At 44.2% G+C, this 19,253-nt stretch overlaps 3 protein-coding genes and 2 long non-coding RNA genes across 7 annotated transcripts in view; 2 read left to right on the forward strand and 3 right to left on the reverse strand.

The window, feature by feature from the left end:
* The window catches only part of LOC132207169 (high affinity immunoglobulin gamma Fc receptor I-like), a 58,142-nt gene extending 51,358 nt beyond the window's left edge, over positions 1-6,784 (reverse strand). The window contains exon 1 of the mRNA XM_059642361.1: positions 6,703-6,784. The gene's annotated coding sequence lies outside the window, so the exon portion shown is untranslated. The remainder of the gene's footprint in view (positions 1-6,702) is intronic.
* LOC132207182 (uncharacterized) overlaps positions 1-19,253 on the reverse strand; it is a 245,502-nt gene that overhangs the window by 143,557 nt on the left and 82,692 nt on the right. The gene's annotated exons all lie outside the window — the stretch shown is intronic.
* The window catches only part of LOC132207269 (uncharacterized), a 176,202-nt gene that overhangs the window by 100,948 nt on the left and 56,001 nt on the right, over positions 1-19,253 (reverse strand). The gene's annotated exons all lie outside the window — the stretch shown is intronic.
* Positions 5,735-7,874, forward strand: LOC132207278 (uncharacterized). Its single transcript, XR_009443413.1, has 2 exons — positions 5,735-5,871; positions 7,345-7,874. It is a non-coding gene; the product is annotated as an uncharacterized LOC132207278 (long non-coding RNA).
* On the forward strand, positions 8,412-16,711 carry LOC132207194 (zinc finger protein 239-like). Of its 3 annotated transcripts, none has more exons than XM_059642404.1 (4): positions 8,412-8,541; positions 9,883-9,932; positions 13,851-13,951; positions 15,465-16,711. In XM_059642404.1, exon 4 carries the CDS (start codon positions 15,564-15,566, stop codon positions 16,074-16,076), a length of 513 nt encoding a protein of 170 aa, XP_059498387.1. In that variant the 5' UTR covers positions 8,412-8,541; positions 9,883-9,932; positions 13,851-13,951; positions 15,465-15,563; the 3' UTR covers positions 16,077-16,711. The 3 variants fall into 3 exon arrangements, with proteins under 3 accessions (XP_059498387.1, XP_059498388.1, XP_059498389.1); XM_059642405.1 differs by having other exon boundaries at positions 13,851-13,937; XM_059642406.1 differs by lacking the exon at positions 13,851-13,951.

Here is a 19,253-nt window from a genome sequence, read left to right on the forward strand (position 1 = left end):
CATCTGCCATTTCTCAGCCCAGCTCTGCAGACTGTGAATGTCTCACTGAAGCCTGCAATAGCCCTCGATACTATCAATGGCACCTCCAACCTTTGTGTCATCAGCAAACATACTAACCCACTCCTCAACCTCCTCATCCAAGTCACTTATAAAAACTACAAAGAGCAGAGGCCCAAGAACAGAGCCCTGCAGGACACCACTCAGCACTGGGCCTCCAGGCAGAATACTTACCATCTACAACCCCTCTCTGCCTCAGGTCAGCCAACCAATTCTGAATCCAGACAGCCAGATTACCCTGTATCCCATACCTCCTGACTTTACTTCCCATCTGTTTTTACTCAGAGAAGGATGTAGGTGCAGAATTCTTGAAGAGAGACTGTGAGGTTCTTGAGCAGATTGACATCGGGAGTGAGGAGGTATCAGAGGTTTTGGCAGGTTGAAAGTGCACAAAGCCCCAGGTCTGGCTGAGTTGTATCCCAAGCTGCTGTGAGAGACAGAGCAGGAAATTACAGCTGCTCCGACCCAAAATGCTCATTGCTCTCTGGCCACAGTGGAGGTGCCAGGGAGCTGGAGGACAGATAATGCCATTCTACTTTTCAAGCCGGTTGTGGGATAAACAAAGGAATTAAACTCTAGAGAGTCTCCCATCATGGTAGGGAAACCTCAGGATAAAATTCAGAAGGAGAGAATTAATCTCCACTTGGGAAGCCAGATTTGATAAGGGATAGTCAGCATAGCTTTGTCAGAGGGAAATCTTATCAAATATGTCAGACTGAATTTTTTTGCAGAGGTGACCAGCTGTGTGGGTGACGGTAATGCAGAAGATGTGGTTTATAGGAATTTCAGCAAGGCCTTTCACAAGGTCCCACATGGGAGACTGCTAAAGAAGGTAAAATCATCTTGGCAAGTTGAGTCCAATGTTGGTTTAGTGCCCAGAGACACAGAGTGGTAGAGGCACTGTTTGAGTGCCCGGAGCCTAGTGTGCAGTGGGAGGTCACAGGGTCCTTATTGTTTGTGAGATATATAAACAATACAGATCACAGTGGGGGGGAAGGTGTGGAATGATAAGTAAGTTTGTGAATGACACAATGATTGTGTGGGTGGTTGACAGTGAGGAAGAAGTTGTTAAGTTAGAGAAGGATATAAATGGATTGGTCAGATGGACAGATCAGTGGCAGGTGGAATTTAACCCTGGTAAATGGGAGGTGATGCACTAAGACAAAGAGAGTTCAATGAATGATAGGACACTGGGAAGCTCAAAGGATCAGAGAGATCAGGAGTGCTTATCCATGAATCCCTGATGGCAGCACAACAGGGTAATAGGATGGTTCGTAAGGCATTTGGGACACAATTTTATCAGTTGAGGCATCGATTTTAAGAGCAGGAAGGTTATGTTGGAGCTGTACAGAACTTTGGCTAGGCCATAGGCAGAGTGCTATGTGCAGTTCTGTTCTCCAGACTATAGGAAAGATGTGATTACATTGGACAGGGTGGAGAGGAAAGTCACCAGGATGTTGTCTGGGACGGAGAATTTCAGCAATGGTGGGAGGCTGGATAAGCTTGGGTTGTTTTCCTTGGAGTGGAGAAGATAGAGGGGGAACCTGATAGAGCTTATGAGGGGCATGGACAGGGTGGATAGGAAGCAGCTGTTCAACTTAGTCGATGGGTCAATAAGAAGGGGCATAAATTTAAGGTGAAAGGCAGGAAAAGCTTTTTCACCCAGATCGTGGTGGAATCGAGAAAGGGCTAATGTTCCTGAGCTCACCCTGGAGGCAGCATCCCTGGAGCTGGCCACTTGTTCAACAGGTTGACTTTATGATACAATGGTGACTATGCATTTCCATTCAGGTTTTAGCTGGACATATTAATAACATCCTCTATTATATAACATCTAAATAATGGGTTGTCAAAATGTACAGCAATCAGTCAATTTCTGTGTCATGCAGCGCGTGTGAAATGAGATTGCTGTGAGACAAGAATAAGGCATCTCACCAACCTGCCTCTGAGCGGAAAGTTGCTGCATGTTGTCTGTCCTAAAGTGATACTTAAGAACAAGAGAATTGTGCTACTGAAATCATACTGCTGTGTGTCATCCAGGGCTCCCTTATTGAACCAGGTTCACAGCACCAATTGAAGAACGCATATTCTATGAGGTCTAGCTGGTTGGCTTCATTATAGTCACTACAGTGGGTGCCTGGAATTTGCTGCCCAAGTTGGTGGTGGAGGGAGACCCTTAACTCTTTTAAAAATACCTTAACCCGCACCTTAAGTGCTATAAAGCTGTACAGTTATGGGCCATGTGCAGGAAGATTGGATTAAAGAGCGTCTGGATGTCTTCGAGTCATCGTAGTCAAGATGAGCTGAATGCCACCCTTCTGTGCTGTATCATTTCTATAGTTCTAATAGGAAGTAAACTTCTGCACCTTTCCTTCACATCTTTGCAATAGGAACATCAGTTGTCCTGACACAAATTGGATTGGCAATATCACTGTTTGAGTTCACCGAAGTCAATGCAATGCAGGCGAATGTGACTGGTTTAACTGCCTGAGATTTGGAACAGTTATGATCAGCTGATTCCAGGTATGTCTGAATAGAAACTTACAAACACAACATTTCTGACCTCCAGTAAGCTGACTGAGCAAGTATGACGTCAGTTATTAGTCATTTTTTTGAACAGTTTGCAACAGGGTAGGTTCTCCTTGGTGGTGTCTGTTTGAAATATGAATTATAAAATCAAGCTTAACTTTTGTTGAAGGGTTTTAGGCTTTGCCATGCAATTAGTATCTGTACCCAAATTCTATGGGCCTAAATGCTGAAAAGTCCCAGGATTATGGTCTGTGCCAGAAATCTTTAAAAGATCTGTCTCTTGATTAAGCTTTAAAAGTATAAAACATAGGTAATAAGTTTGCCTGAACCAGTGCTTTTTACAGCCATAAGACTGTACTATTTTCTGGGTCTGTAGATTGTTAAGGTGCACAGATGGCCTTTAGCAGAGTAATGTGCTCTTCCTGTCAGATGTGGGAGAGTTTCCACGTTACTGATGGTTATGTCTGCAGGAAGTGTGTTTTGTTTTGAATCCCGTCAGATTGCATGGATCTTTTGGAGCGGCAGTTAGAGGCAATGAGGGGTTTACAGGAGCTAAGCGGGTGTGTGATGGATGGCAGTTGCAGAGTGAGAGATAAACAGAAGGTATTGTCAGGTGGATGGGTGACTTCCTGGAAAGGTAGGTGAGCAAAGCAGGGCAAACAGGAGTCTCCTGTGACCATCCCCATCTCAAACAAGTATGCTGTTTTGGAAAATGTAGAGGTTGATCGACTCGCAGGGGAACGGAACACAAATAGCCAGGTTTCTGGTACTGAGACTGGCTATAATGTAACGAGGGGTACATCAGATCCCAAGCTATTGATTGTGATTGGGGATTCTCTAGTCAGAGGCACAGACAGATGTTTCTGTTGCTGACAGTGAGAAATCAGAATGGTGTGCTGCTTCCCTGGTGCCAGAATCAAGGGTATGGGGAGAGGGTGCAGAATATTCTCAATGGGGAGAGGGGTCAGCAGGAGGGTGTTGTATGCATTGGATTGAATGATAAAGGAAGAGAAAAGGATGAGATTCTGAGGAGAGAATATTTGAAGTTAGGCAGGAATATAAAAGGAGGTCCTTGAGGGGAATAATATCTGAATTACTCCCAGTGCCATGAGCTGGTGAGGGGAGGAATAGGAGGATAGAGCAGATGAATGCATGGCTAAGGAGCTGGTGCAGGGGAGAAGGAATCACATTTTTGGATCATTGGAATCTCCTGAACGTTAACGTGAAGGGTAAGGCTGGTAGGTGTAGGGAATGCTGGGTGATGACAGAAATTGAAGTTTTAGTCAAGAATAAGAAGGAAACATATGACAAATATAGACAGCAAAGGTCAAGTGTACAGCTTAGTACCAACGACAGAGGAAGAGAAAAGGATGAGTTTCTAAAGCGAGAATGCAGGAAATTACGAAGCAGGCTGAGCATAGGCCCTCAAGGGCAATAATATGTGGCTTACTCCTGTGCCATGTGTTAGTGGCAGTCAGAATAGAAAAATAGAGCAGATGATTGTGACTGAGGAGCTGGAGTGTGGGAGAAGGAAACACATTTTTGGCTCATTGGAATGTCTTCTGGGGTACAATTGATCTGTCTAAGAAGGACATGTTGCACCTGAGCGGCACAATGGCTCAGTGGTTAGCACTGCAGCCTCACAGCGCCAGGGACCCGGGTTTGAATCTGGCCTTGGATAACTGTCTGTGCAGAGTTTGCACATTCTTGCTGTGTCGCCGCGGGTTTCCTCTAGGTGCTCTGGTTTCATCCCACAGTCCGAAGATGTGCAGGCTAGGTGGATCAGCCATGCTAAATTTCCTGTAGTGTTATAGGGATGGGGCTGAGTGGGATTCTCAAGGGGCAGTGTGTACTTGTTGGGCTGTAGGGCCTGTTTCCACACTGTAGGGAATCTAATCTAATCTGACACGGAACACGGATTTGCCCTCTCGGGAGTTTCTTTTGAGGGGATGTCGATTGTGTCGGAGAAATAGTGAGGAAAGATGTCAGTCCGAGGCTGGAGCAGTTGAGAAAAGGAGCAAATCAAACACTCAAAGCAGTCTGGAGCAGGATTGATAAATTACACTGCATTTATTTCAAAGCAAGAGGCCGGTCAGGTAAGGAAGATGAACTCAGGCCATGATTGGGAACATGGGACTGGGATATCATAGCTATTACAAAAACATGACTCAAAGATGAACAGGACTGGCAACTTAATATTGCAGGGCTCGGGTGCTCATGGAAGGATATGCTATGGAGGTGCCAGTGAGGAAAGGATAGAAAGGGGGACAAGAAAGGAGGAGGAGTGGTAATCCTTGTTAGGGATAACATTATGGCTGTGCTTAGGTAGGATATTCTGGGGAGTAGGTCCAGTGATGTTACTTGGGTCAAATTGAGAAATGAGAAAGTGGTGATCACCTTACTGACACTGGTGTATAGCTGCACCACCCCCAACCCCCCAATAGTCAGTGGAAAATTGAGAAGTACATTCGTCAGGAGATCTCCGTTATCTGTAAGGAAACTTGGCTTGTAATGTACGGGATTTTAACTCTCTAAATATAGAGTTAAGGACTTGGAGGGAGAAAAAATTGTCACGGGTACCAGATTGTCTGTAAAGTAGATTTACAAAGATATTATTGAAACTGGAAGATTGAGATTTAAGGAGAGACTGGATAGCCAGGGACATTTCCTCATGAGGGCCGAAAGAAAGTGAATAACGAAAGTCTCTTCTCCCAGGTGGGGGAGTTCAGAACTCGAAGGCAAAAATTTAAGGTGAGAGGAAAAGATTTAAAACGGACCAAACAGGCAACTTTTTCACTCAGTGCGTTGTACATATATGGAATGAGATGCTGCAGGAATTAGTAGAGGCGTGTGCAATTACACATTTAAAATGCATTTGGACAGGTTCACCAATCGGAAAGGTTGAGACGAATATGCACCAAATGCAGGCAGACGGGATTAGTTCAGTTTGGAAAAGTTGGTCGTCGCGGACGAGTTGCAAGTGTGTGGGGAAAATAAAAATAATTTATTCACATTACATTTCACCTGCCATGTACGTGCCCTCTCACAAGTTTGTCCAAATCAAAAATCACGCATAAGCCGATACAGATCAATTGGTCAAAAACTCCTCAGGCGTGAGCAAGATTGCCCCCTAAAAAGATGGCGGCGACCCGTGCACTGCCGAGCAAACCGGGCCGCCGCCTCTGCGCCCCTCATTTCAAATCAAGATGGCGGCAATGAACCGAGCTATAAATTCCGGGAGAGGTTAAAAAAAAACCCGGTAGCATTGGAAGGTCGTGGTCAGAGGTAATGAGAAGCGCAAACGCTGGAGATTCCAAGATAGCAAAATGCGGGGCTGGATGAACACAGCAGGCCAAGCAGTATCTTAGGAGCACAAAAGCTGACGTTTTGGGCCGAGACCCTTCATCAGAAAAGAGGGATGAGGAGAGGATTCTGAAATAAATAAGGAGAGAGGGGGAGGCGGACTGAAGATGGATAGAGGAGAAGATAGGTGGAGAGGAGAGTATGGGAGGGGCTAGGTAAGTCCAGGGAGGACGGGCAGATCAAGGGGGCGGGATGAGGTTGGTAGGTGGAAAATGGAGGTGCGGCTTGAGATGGGAGGAGGGGATAAGTGAGAGGAAGAACAGGTTAGGCAGGCGGGGACGAGCTAGGCTGGTTTTGGGATGGAGTGGTGGGAGAGGAGCTTTTAAGCTTCTGAAATTCACATTGATACCATTAGGCTGCAGGGTTCCCAAGTGGAATATGAAATGCTGTTCCTGCAACCTTCGGGTGGCATCGTTATGGCACTGCAGGAGGCCCAGGATGGACATGTCGTCTCAGGAATGGGAGGGGGAGTTCAAATGGTTTGTGACTGGGGTGTACATTTGTTTACTGTGGACCGAGAGTAGGTGTTCTGCAAAGCAACCCCCAAGCCTCTGCTTGGTTTCTCCAATGTAGAGGAAGCCACAGCGGATGCGGTATACCACATTGGCAGGTGAACATCTGCTTGATGTGGAAAGTCATCTTGGGGCCTGGGATGGGGGTGAGGGAGGTGGTGTGAGGGCAGATGTGGTACTTCCTGCAGTTGTAAGGGAAGGTGCAGGGTGTGGTGGGGTCGTATTCGGATTTACGGCTTACCCAATATGGTTAGGAAGCTTTTCCGTCGTGTCCAGTGCTCCCCACGCCGTCCTGAATTGTTAATCGTCCTACAGAAGCGACAGAAACCGCTTGTCCATCACCGTGGTGGATCTCGTGCATGCTCTATTCACACGTAGTACTGCGCCCGTGCACTGTTCTCCTTTTCCACAAGCAGATGGTGAGGAGGTGGTGGTGTTGGACCGGGGTGGACAATGTCTGAAAGCGCACAACATCAGGTGATAGACCAACTTTCTCTCTCTCTGTCACACTCACGTGAATCTATGGGATGCATTTGTATTTGCAGGGACATTCAGTTTTGTTCAAAAAGCAAATAATCTATTGATAGTCAGTCAAAATGGTGTTTTGTAAATTTCTGCTTGAGAAATAAAAACCAGTTTGACTCCAAAGTAAAACAGAAACAGATTCTGAACAAGGTCTCACTACTGATGTGCACTGTCCGACCAAAAATGTTACCCCCAAAAAAACCTTTAGTTCTCTCAGGGCAACAACGACAGGAATTCGGGGATTTACACGTACATATCAATCAATTTAAATCATTCTTACTGATGAAAGATTTTACAGCATCTTGTTTAACACGGCCTCATCAGTGGTTTGACCCTTTGATCTTTTATCTCTGAATAGATGGTCCCCACCGCCAAATATCCCGGGTACTTGAGACACAATTGACTGTTGGCCCGACTGTCGTCTCGACGGGAGGATCGATTAGCTCAGCCTGCTGGATGACTGATCTCAGCATCGTCGGCTTAATTCTTGAAAAATCTGAGTTTACCATTGCTTTGCAACGTCCCCATTTGCCAGATTCGCGGCGACCCCCTTATTTAAGTGAGCAGCCTGAAACTCCAGTTGGACTATGGCGACTTTGCCTTTTTATTGAGTCAGTCTTGTTGTTATGCAATATAGAATGGAGCCGAGGGAAAACAAAACACTTAAATAAAATAAAGAACTGCAGATGCTGGAACTCTGAAACAAAAAGCTGATGAATGTGGGACTTTTTTTGTCCTCGCTGTTTAACTGGTTAAACTGTTCTCCATTTATCTCAAAGCTATGTCGGTCATGATGAATTTAAGTGACTTTGTCATATCTTAATGTAATGATTTGAGATAAACGTCTGTAAACTTTCACTTTCAAATAAAAGGAGTTTGCAAATGACATCACTCTCAGTACAGGGTAGAAATTCAGAACACAATTTTTTTCTCTCTTATTTTGCCCCTCCTGCTGTCCCAAAGTTGTAAATGCTGGCCACACGCACGTCCATTCCTCTTTGGGGTGAAATCCATATCTATTGTTTCCTTCCACAATTCCCAGATTTCTTCCGACTCCCAACTCTTCTGCTTCTCTCCATGACTGCAGTTCCTATCTGTTCACAGAAAATCAAACAAGTGAGAGTTTGAGGCTTGCAACGAATTCTGTGCAATTATACAAGGAACTATTCAGGCCTCACTTGGAATGCACTGAATGTTTATGCGTTTGTTATATGAGAAAACAAATCAGAATGGCACATATGCCATTTCCCTAAAAGAAACATTAGAACCGGAAATCATACAGTTAACTGAGCTAACAGAACCAGCCAAGTAACAGCCTGTGCGTACAATAGTCAATGGCGGCACAGCTACCCAGAATGCCAAAGAGCATTAAATGTTCCCTCGTCACAGGACAGGAAAATGTGCGCCGGCGCAGTGCCATGTGTGACGACTTTGTGCAGGGTGATAGCGATGGAGGAGCGTTGGTTCAGGCGGCTCCTGGACCGTTAACAAACGGACAGAACGATGGGGCCGCTGCATTCAGCATATGGACGGAAAAGCTTCGTAAAGATGTTCGGTAAGCTGTAAACCCCAGCACGACCTTCTGATGCTTCCGTTTGTCGCCAATGCCGGAGTTTAAAGTTGAATTGATGGCCGCCATTTCGTTTGATAATGACGGGCGGTGGGGCGCAGGTGCGGCGGCAATGTTTGTTGGGGGAATGCGCTCGCGGTGCCGCCATGTTTTTAGGGGGCAACATTGTTCCTGACTGGAAGGAGTTTACCACCAATTGCTTACAATGAGGATAACTCTGATGCTGCTTGGCCTGTTGTGTTCATCCAGCTCTACACCTTGTTATACCAGTTTATTATCTGAATGGTTATGGATTTGAGAAGGGACACCAGCTTGTGAAGGTAAGCATGTATGCACAGCAGGTGGTGAAGATTGCAGATTGTATGTTAGCCCTCACAGTGAGATGATTTGAATACAGAAGCAAGACTGTTGTGCTGGAATTGCACAGGGTCATTGTGAGACTGAGGGAGCATCCGATAGAAATGTATAAAATTTAGAGTCCTATAAGATATATGCAGAAAAGATGTTCCCAATGACTGGGGGGGGGGTCTAGAACCAAGGTTCGAGGTTGAAGGATGCAGTGTAGGACCAAAGACTAAGATGAACATAAATGTCTTCACCCAGGGAGTGGTGAGCTTGTGGAATTCTCTCCCACAGCAAACAGTTGAGGCCAAAACATAGGACTGAAGTGTTCAAAGAGAAAGAAGGTTGCATGTTTGGCCATGATCATTCAAATGTTGAAGCTGGAGGAAAGGGCTGAATGGCCTTCTCCTGATGTTAGTTTCTCTGACTGTATTGATGACGCATGAAGTAACTGGTGCAAGAACTATTCCAAACATCAACTGGGGTAGTCATAGTGTGAAAGGTTTAGAGGAAGTGGAATTCTTAACATGCATCCATGGCAGCTTTTGAAGCCAGTATTGAGAAGATCCCACATGAGAGGGAATGGTACTGGACTTAGTTTTAGGTAATTGAAGCTGAGCAAGTAGTTGAAATATCAGTGAGGGAATCAGTTGTAGACATTGATCATAACTCTGTTAGATTCAAGATTGTCTTGTACTGGACAAGTGGTGAGCGGTGAGGTCATTGTTTCTGACTGGCACAGCCTGAATGGGCTGAAGGGCCTTTTTCTTTGTGTGTGGACCTCGACGACTGTTGTAACTTTTATACTGTTATCACCCCGCTGTGTCCTTTTATTCACTTTGGGGCAATGAGTTTTTTGAATGCAATCTTGCAACTAAAATCCCCGATCCCTCAAACCGTTCTGATAAAGCCATCGCCCACTCTGTGGGGAATTTCCTCAAATGTGGGATTTTTCTGACTCTGGTGTTTCTGATATCTTTACAGGTGCCGGCTCCAGCGGGAGATTTCCAAATTGCAGACGGTGAAATTATTGAGTGAGTAACTTTGACCATTCTTTTACAATTTTGAGGTTTTTGGTGAGTGCCAGTTATATCTGGGACGATGCATACGGTCCCTTTGAAATCAATCCTTGATGGGATGCCTGGTAACTTGCCAAGCTGGACCCAAAATTGGCTCAGTACTGGGAAACAGAGGGCGATGGTAGAAGGCAGTTTGTGTGACTGGAATGCAGTGTGCTGTGACATACCACAGGGATCAATGTGTTTTCGTGATATTTGTACGTGAAGTAGATAAGACTTGAGAGAGATGATGACTAAGTTTGTGAATGACACTAAAATTAGTCGGGTGTTTGACAGTGAGGAGACAGGTGTTGCGTGACTGGAACATATGAACAGATTGGTCAGAAGGCAGATTAGTGGCAGTTGCAGTTTAACCCTGATAAATGGGAGGTGATGCACTTTGGCAGAAGGAACAAGACAAGGGTGTTCTCAATGAATGGCAAAACGTTAGGAAGCTCAAATGAGCAAAAGGATCTTGTGTGCTCATCCACATACTCCTGAAAAATATAGCAGGACAAATCAATTCATGCAGTTAAGAGCATATAAGGGATGCTTCCCTTTATGGATCATTGCATAGATTTCAGGAGTAGGGTGTTATGAAGCAGTGGAGGGTCGAACGTTCAGTTAATTAACCCAAAACTCAAGCCCCAATCTGATGTTATGGGAGTAGAGGTTCATTTCTAATGGTGTCCTTAACACCCAGAGAAGCTTGCTTTGTAATCTGTTAAAAGAATAGAACATTGAACATTGAACATAGAACAGTACAGCACAAAACAGGCCCTTCAGCCCATGATGTTGTGCCGACCATTGATCCTCATGTATGCACCCCCAATTTTCTGTGACCATATGCATGTCCAGCAGTCTCTGGTTCAAAGAAAAGAAATCCCTGATCTCCACTGGAGAAGTCACACGTAAAAGTAACAATTTATTTATTTAGCCCTAACAATAACCAAATTGTCAGAATTACTGACAAACAGAACAACTTTTGCCCCCACCCTACCCCATACACCAGGCACGATCTGTTCCCTAACTGAACTGAATTCTCTTGGCATGCTGTCCAAAGAAACACAAGTCCCATGCATTATAAGCCCAATGAATAAGAATAATAAATTAAAACATAATCTCTCCAAGTTCGCATAGAATCTGTCTCTGGAACGCTCTTCCTTCTGTTCATCTCATGCCATATACACTTTTATACCGCTCATTCTGCTGTCAAGGATGTTTTCTCAGTGAAGACTCTTTGCTGGAAGTGCCGTGGTGATACCTTTTGTGGATCTGATGGTGCTTTCATTGACAGCTTCGTGATTTCTTGTGTCAGCTGGGTGCTTATTTGTCAGATGGCAGTTGGCTCTCTGCCGATTTTCCAATTGTCCTCTTCATATATACCCTTGATGACCCGTCCATTTTTTTACAATTGCATTAGCTGCTCGGGTTATGAATTGGCTGTTTCCAGCTCATTGCCAAAACATCACAACAAGCCTAAGGATTTCAATTATGCAACCAATCAGTACATGCTTCCATTTTTGGTACTGCCTGAAATCTGCAGCTGTTTAGAGACCCATTTTCTGTATAATTCTCTAATCTTAGAAAAGCACTCTATCTTTTTTGTAACTTGCACACCCTTAACATTAACCGATTCTCTGTCCTCAGATACTGCCCGACCTGTTGTGATTTTTCAGCATTTTCTGTTTATTTCAGACTTGCAGCAGCAGCTACGGTATTTTGCTGCTCTTTTGATGATAAGTCCATAAGACAGAGGAGCAGAACCAGAGTCTGCAGTCAGTCATGGCTGATACATTTCTCAACTCCATCTCGGCCTTCCTCCCAGAACCAAGTCAAGAAACACACACTGATGAATTAAAAGGCCATTTCTAACAGGGTGGGTGGTGGTCATATTGTGGCCTATGGGTTCCTATTATTTGAGTCACACAGAATCACTGATTACAGTGGAGAAGGAGGCTACTCTGTCCATTATGCCTGTGCTGGCCTTTCTCCAAAAGCAAATCAGTGATTCCTATTATTTGCCCTTTTGTTTCGTCTTCAGGGGCTTTTTCCAGTTAGCTTTTGTAAGTCTTTGTATCACATTGAGCTGGAGTGGTGATGAATGAGAAGTGGCTGAGTTTACCCCGAGTCCTTTCAAAGCCAGCTGGGCCCTACAACTTCCAGCGTGAATTTGTCAAAGGGAGCTGGACACTACAGAAGATTGGGTTGCTTAACACTCCAGACAGTGTATAACAAAAGAAATGGCTTGGCGAACAAATATTCTGCAGTTGTTTCAGAAACATGGGTGTTAACTTTCCAAAATGCATCAGATTCTGGAAAGTTTCTGTCTCACTGCAAAACAACAGACACAACCTCTGTATTGAAGAGCTGAGGAAGGCAGACAACAGGAAAATACAGGCCAGTTAGGGTGATCTGTCATGGAGGGAATGAGAATCAATTATTTGGCGGTATTATCACCAAACTATTAATCTGGGGACCTGGGTTCAGATCCTGCCATGGCAGGTGGTAGAAATTGAATTGAATAAAACTCTGGCTTTAAGTTGAACAATGGTCAAGAATCCATTGCTGATTTTTCGGAACAAAACCATCTGGTTCGCTAAGGTCCACTGGGGAAGAAAGCTGCCATCCTGAACTGGTCTGGTTTACGTGTCCAGACCCACAGCAATGTTGACTGTTAACTGCCTTCTGGGCAGTTTATGGATGACAGTGAATGCTGGCCTAGCCAGTGCCGCCCACCACCTCTGCATGAATTTGAAAAAAAAACTGAAGAAATAAGTGAACAAAAGGATTTAAATGTGCTTAGAAAGATAAAGACTGATTAGGGAGAGCCAGCATGGCTTTGTGCATTGGAAATCGTGTCTCAGTCTGTCAGTTGTGTTATTTTTTTTGAAAATGTGGCAAAGAAGATTGAAGGTCGGGCAGTAGACATTGTGTATATGGACTTCAGCAAAACACTTGACAAGGTTCCGCATGGTAGATTGGTTAGCAAGGTTAGATCACATGGAATACAGGAAGCACTAGCCAGTTGGAATCAAATATGGATTCAGGGTATGAAACAGTGTGTGGTGGTGGAGGGTTGTCTTTTGAACTGGAAGCCTGTGACCAGGTGGTGTGCCATAAGAATCAGTTCTGGGTCCACTGCGTTTAGTAATTATACAAATGATTTGCATGTGATGGTATAGCTCATAGGTTTGCAGATGACACCAACATTGGTGGTGTATGGACAGTGAGGAAGGTGATCTTCTCTGAGTAGTTTGGGATCTTGATCAGTGGGCTGAGGAGTGGCAGATGGAGTTCAGACAAATGAGCGGTGTTGCATTTCAATAAGGAAAATCAGGGCAGGATTTAGACAGTTAATGGTAGGGCCCATGGGAATGTAGCTGGACAAGGGGATTAGGGTTGCAGGTGCAAAGTCCCTTGAAGGCGGAGTTGCAGGTAGACAGGGTGGTGAAGAAGGCATTTGGTACGCTCGCCTTCATTTGTCACTGCATTGAGTTATTGGAGTTGGGATGTCATATTGCGACTGTACAGGACATAGTTAGAATACTGTATTCTGTTCAGGTCTCCCTGCTATGGGAAAGAAGTTGTGAATCCTGAAAGCGTTCAGAGATGATTCACAGGGATATTGCCGGTATTGGAGTGTTTGGTCTGTGGGATGGGGCTGGAAAGGATGGGGCTTTTCTTCCCTGGAGCAGTGGAGGTTGAGTTGTGAGGCTTGCCGCATCAACGGCCGTCCCAGGCAGTGCATTCCAGACTTGCACCACCCTTTAGGTGAAAAATGTTTTCCTCCATTCCCCTGTAAAATTCTTGCCTTTTACTGCAAAATGATGCCCAGTGTTATTCACCCTTCATCTAAGGGAACAATTACTTCTTTGTGTTTCTCCAATTTAGTGGAATTCTTTGAGGAGTGACTTGTGCTGTGGATAAAGGGAGCCTGATGATCTCTTGTTCTTGGCTTTCCTGAAGGCATTTCACAAGGTACCATGGAAAAGGTGACTGTTTTGCGTGGGAGCTACTGGTTTAGTGGTACATACTGGCCTGGATACTGGATTGGCTGGATGATAGAAAACCGAGAATATCCATAAATGGGTGTGTTTCAGATTGTCAGAATGTGATGAGTGGGGAGCCACAGGGCTCTGCTGAACCTAAACCTTTTGCAGTTTATATCAATGACTTGGACGAGGGAAATGAAGTCATGGTAGGTACACTTTGTGTTGCTACAAAGATATCAGGAAAGGTGGCTGTGAAGACTTAATTTCCCGACAACAGTTTGCAGCCTTTTTGAATGAATATTTCAGGTGATCTATGATATAACAAAATGTGAAATTGTTTGCTTGAGGGTAAAAATGAGAAAAGAAGACAGGTGCAGAATCTTTTGGGGTTTAGATATCAGGGAGATCTGGTGTAAAATACACAAAAGATTGGGATATAATTAACAAGTGAAGATGAAGGCTCATGGAATGTTCTTGTTTATCATGAGTGGAATCGAATAGCAAAGTAAGGATTTGATAATTCAGTTGTACAGGGAATAAGTGAAACCGCACCTCCATGACTGTGTGCCGTTCTGGTCTCATTATTGAAGGAAGGATGTAAATGCGGTGGAGATTCAATAGACTGATACCTGAATGAGTGGAGATAGTAGGAACTGCAGATGCTGGAGAATCTGAGATAACAAGGTGCAGAGCTGGATGAACACAGCAGGCCAAGCAGCATGAGAGGAGCTGGAAGGCTGATGAAGGGTCGAGGACTGAAACGTCAGCCTTCCTGCTCCTCTGATGCTGCTTAGCATGCTGTGTCCATTGAGCTCTACACCTTGTTATCCCTGAAGAGTGGGTTGTCTTCTGAGGATATTTTGGACAGCCTGGGGAATGCTCACGTGTTCAGAAGAGTGAGGTGTGACTTGCCTCATGTTTAATAACCTGAATGGGTTTTGACAAGGTGAATGTGGACATATTTTCTCCTCAGGCTAAGTCCAGAATGGGGGAAGACGGCTTTATCATGAGAGGAGTTCTTTATACAAGATTAGTGTGACTTTGGATCCCTCTGCCTCAAAAGACAGTCGAGACTGGATCATTGTGTGGAGCTGGATGAACACAGCAAGCCAAGCAGCATCTTAGGAGCACAAAAGCTGATGTTTCGGGCCTTGACCCTTCATCCAGCTCCATACTTGGTTATCTCGGATTGTCCAGCATCTGCAGTTCCCAGTATCTCTGAGACTGGATCATTGAACATTTTTAAGGCAGAGGTGGGTAGATACTTGTAGATACTTGTTCAGCGAGGGAATCAAAAGTTATTGGGTGTAACTAGAAATTCAAAACATGATCTTATCGGTCATCGTCGTATTGAATGATGGAACAGGCGGGAGGGCCCGATAGTTCATATGTTAGCCGTTGTGTTCATACATTTGACATGGAGCCAAATGCGATACTGGGACAGATGCATGACTTTGTATTTTTATGGGGAGACTCTCACTTCCATTAATTCTGTTCTAAATCAATTCCACAGGATATTAGAAGGAGAGAATTTACAGTCGGGAAACTGCAACCGATCAGGATTTCAGAGTGGCCCAATTTGGTGTAACCTGAATCTCGTTGGGTTTTGAACATGGAAGGAGAATACACTGTTGACAGCGGTGAGAAACTGTACATGTGTGACGTGTATGCACGAGCGTTCAGCCGATCATCTGACCTCTCGAAACATAAACGGAGTCACAAGGAGAAACTGTGGAAATGTGGGGATTGTGGGAATGGATTCAGATCCTCGACTGAACTGGAAATTCATCGGCGCAGTCACACTGGGGAGAAACCATTCTCCTGCTCTGAATGTGGCAAGGGATTCAGTCAGAAATCCCACCTGCAGAGACACCAGCGAGTTCACACTGGGGAGAGACCATTCTCCTGCTCTGAGTGTGGGCAGGGATTCACTAATTCCTCCAACCTGCTGATACACCAGCGAGTTCACACTGGGGAGAGGCCGTTCATCTGCTGTACGTGCGGCAAGGGATTCACTTTGGCTTCCAGCTTCCAGCCTCCAGACTCATCAACGAATTCATACTGGGGAGAGGCTATTCACCAGCTCCTAGTGTGGGAGGGGGATTCCCTGACACATGTAGCTTGATGACACATTGGTGAATTCACACTGATGAGAGAGTGTTTACCTGTTCCTACTGTAGGACAGTGTTGAGTCAATTCAGATAAACGACTGTACATCAGCAGACTGCCTGTGGAGAAGCTGAGTGAGGGGATTCACTGAATCTGCCACCTTTTGGACAGTTCACACTGGGGAGAGGCTGTTCACTTTCTCTGTGTCAGGGAAGGGATTCATTGAGTTATGAAAACTGCTGAAATGTCAGTGAGATCCTGAGTAACTGCTGTGATGAAGGATGTATAATTTATATAAATTCCAGATGGAAGTTGGCTTTTATAATAGTGACACTGAATTTGGTTCATTTTCTGAAAGTTTTCTTTGAAAGAAAAAGTGTGAATCCTTGTGAAACAGTGACCTTCCTCCAGCACTGCTCAGAATGCAAGTGGCTGTGGAGCCCCATGTGGAGTGAATGGGAAATTGTTTAGACTCTTGTTGATTTGCAATGGATGAGCAAACATCAAAGGACATCATCTTGTTTTCAGTTCAGAGTAATCAAGGATTGATTCTTCTTTATAAACCCAAGGTTAGAAGGTATTTTGGGGATAATGGGAACTGCAGATGCTGGAGAATCCAAGACAACAAAATGTGAGGCTGGATGAACACAGCAGGCCAAGCAGCATCCCAGGAGCACAAAAGCTGACGTTTCGGGCCCGAAACGTCAGCTTTTGTGCTCCTGGGATGCTGCTTGGCCTGCCGTGTTCATCCAGCCTCACATTTTGTTGTCTTAGAAGGTATTTTGTTTAGTTTGGAGATAGGACTAAGATCAGAATCAAGTTTAGCCTGTCTACTATATAGAGCTCAGAATAATTCACTAGAAACAAAAGAACAAAAAGTTACCTGAGCAGAACTTCTGAGGAGGGTTTGGTTTGAGCTGTGAAGGTATTAGAAGTGGAAAATGTTTATACTCTCAAATTTCAGAGAATTCATGAAAGAAAATTCCATTGTTCACAGGATGTGTTTGGGCCAAACCAGTTCAGATATAATTTAGAGATTTAATATTTGATGTAATTTCTCTGGATTTAAACCTGTGTTAAGAAATGCGGGCACACAGTTGCAGCAGGTAATCAGGAAGGCTTGTGGAACAATGGCACTTTAAATCTCCAACTCTCTTGAAATAAAGTTGGGATGTCTTCCTGCAACTGTACAAGGTGCTGGTGAGACCACATCTCGAATGCAGCGAATAATTTTGGCCCCCTTACGGAATGAAAGATATTATTTTATTGAAGGTCGTTCAGAGAATGTTCTCCAGGATATTCCCTTGGATGGAGGGACTGTCATGTGAGCAAAGGCTAAACTTTGTGGGAGTCTATTCACTGGAGTTCAGAAGAATGAGAAGTGACGAAACGTATTAAATTAGGCTTGAAAGGGTAAATGTTGAGAGGATTTTTCACTTGCTGGAAGAATCTCAGACCAAAGTGCATTGTCTCAGAACATAGGGCCACCACCAATTTAAGACAGATGAGGAGGAATTTCTTCTGTGGAGCGTTGAGAGCCTGTGGAACTTGTTGCCACAGAACAGGGAGGCAAAGTCGGGCCTAGTCTAAAATGAAGGCTGATGTAGATTCTTGATGAAGAATTATGGGAAAATTACAGGAAAGCAGCCGTGAAGAATGTCAGATCAGCCCTGATTCTGTACAATGGCAGAGCAGGCTCAAGGGACCAAATGGTGCTGTTGAGAAATAGGTTGGGAGCATTGTTTTTCTCTCTGTTTTCGTCTTGTGTAATTACAATTTTTTTTTTGATTTTGCTGAAGAATCTCTGCAGCGTCACATGATTGACCACCATATTAACCAAATTAAAAGAGTAATCTCAAGTGGAGATAGTCAGACACACAATTAAACTGTCACCCAATGTACCAGAAGATGTGGAAATAAAGTGTCATCCAGTATAAAATAATAAATGAAATTCAATTCCACCTGATACTCTAGTTGTTCAATAATTTACCCCATATTTACTCACAGGAGCAAAGACTGTCAGAAGCAGAGTGAAACTCTTGGTTGCGTACCAGACTTAAGGTGGATTTTTACAGAAGAAATCCCTCCCTCTCCCAGAGAGCAGCTTGCAAAATGAATAAAGCTCAAACAGCCCTCCAACTCCATTTTAATTTAATCCCTACTTCCTGTCACGTTTTTCATGTTGTTATTGCCCTGGTCACATCGTGTTTTTGCTGGTGGTGAAAAGTCCAGCAGCTGTTTTGGTGTATCTCGGTTCAATTTGAAAGCCTCTCACTGACAGCAGAAAGCCTCATTTACAGCATTCTACCACCAGGCAGGACCCCTGCAGAGAGTTACAAAATTAATAAAAAAAACAGAAACATATAAAATGTATTTGCAGAACTCGGAGGGAAACAATTTTCTTTTACTTGCTGGCAAGGGATGGGACACTTGTTTGCTGGGTGTGAAACTCAGGGTTCGGATTCCACCAGGGTTTGAATCTCCTGCACTAATGGAGTATTAAAAAGGAACTTGAACACACAAGTAGCTGAAAAATGACACTCTGGTGTGTAATTTGCTCGTTCTCTGTAGATGCAGGGAAAATGGGATGCATCTGAGAATAAGGTGTGCATCGGGTCAGTGATCACTTGTTAATTTATGCAACATTTGTAAAAAACACAATGCACATTCCCAGAATCACAATGGTTTAACTGACCTAACCTGGATATGCTTCAAGTATTTATTCAGACAAAGCTTTCCCTGATATAATCTCCCCTATTTATATATAACTCTACTCCAGTTGTTGTCAGAATTATGATGGGAGAGCTGAAATGGCCATGTGAGGGACAAATGTATTGATGGTGCAGGGATAAATTCAGTTTTTGTTTTGAATATCTGACTGTGCACAGGATCCCAGATCATAGCATGAGTTTTGAGATTCCTAAAACTGCTATGGTGGAAACAAGGAAAAGAAATGGAGCTAACTTCAGAAGGATGCAGGGATTCTGATAAAATGGACAACAAACCAATGGGTGGGATGTGAAACGGGTGCAGGGACAGTGAAAGTTCTGATTTAATTTACGTTAAACTGAATCTTACATATGTGAAAAATAAGGCTGGAGTTCTGTCTTTTCAGGAAAGGCATGTTAAGAACTGTTTTATTCATTCTTGCTTTTTAGCAAATGTTAGTTTGTTTGGCACAAGAATATGGGGA

Source organism: Stegostoma tigrinum, chromosome 44 (assembly GCF_030684315.1).
Source record: "Stegostoma tigrinum isolate sSteTig4 chromosome 44, sSteTig4.hap1, whole genome shotgun sequence".
In the NCBI taxonomy this organism is placed as follows: Eukaryota; Metazoa; Chordata; class Chondrichthyes; order Orectolobiformes; family Stegostomatidae; genus Stegostoma; species Stegostoma tigrinum.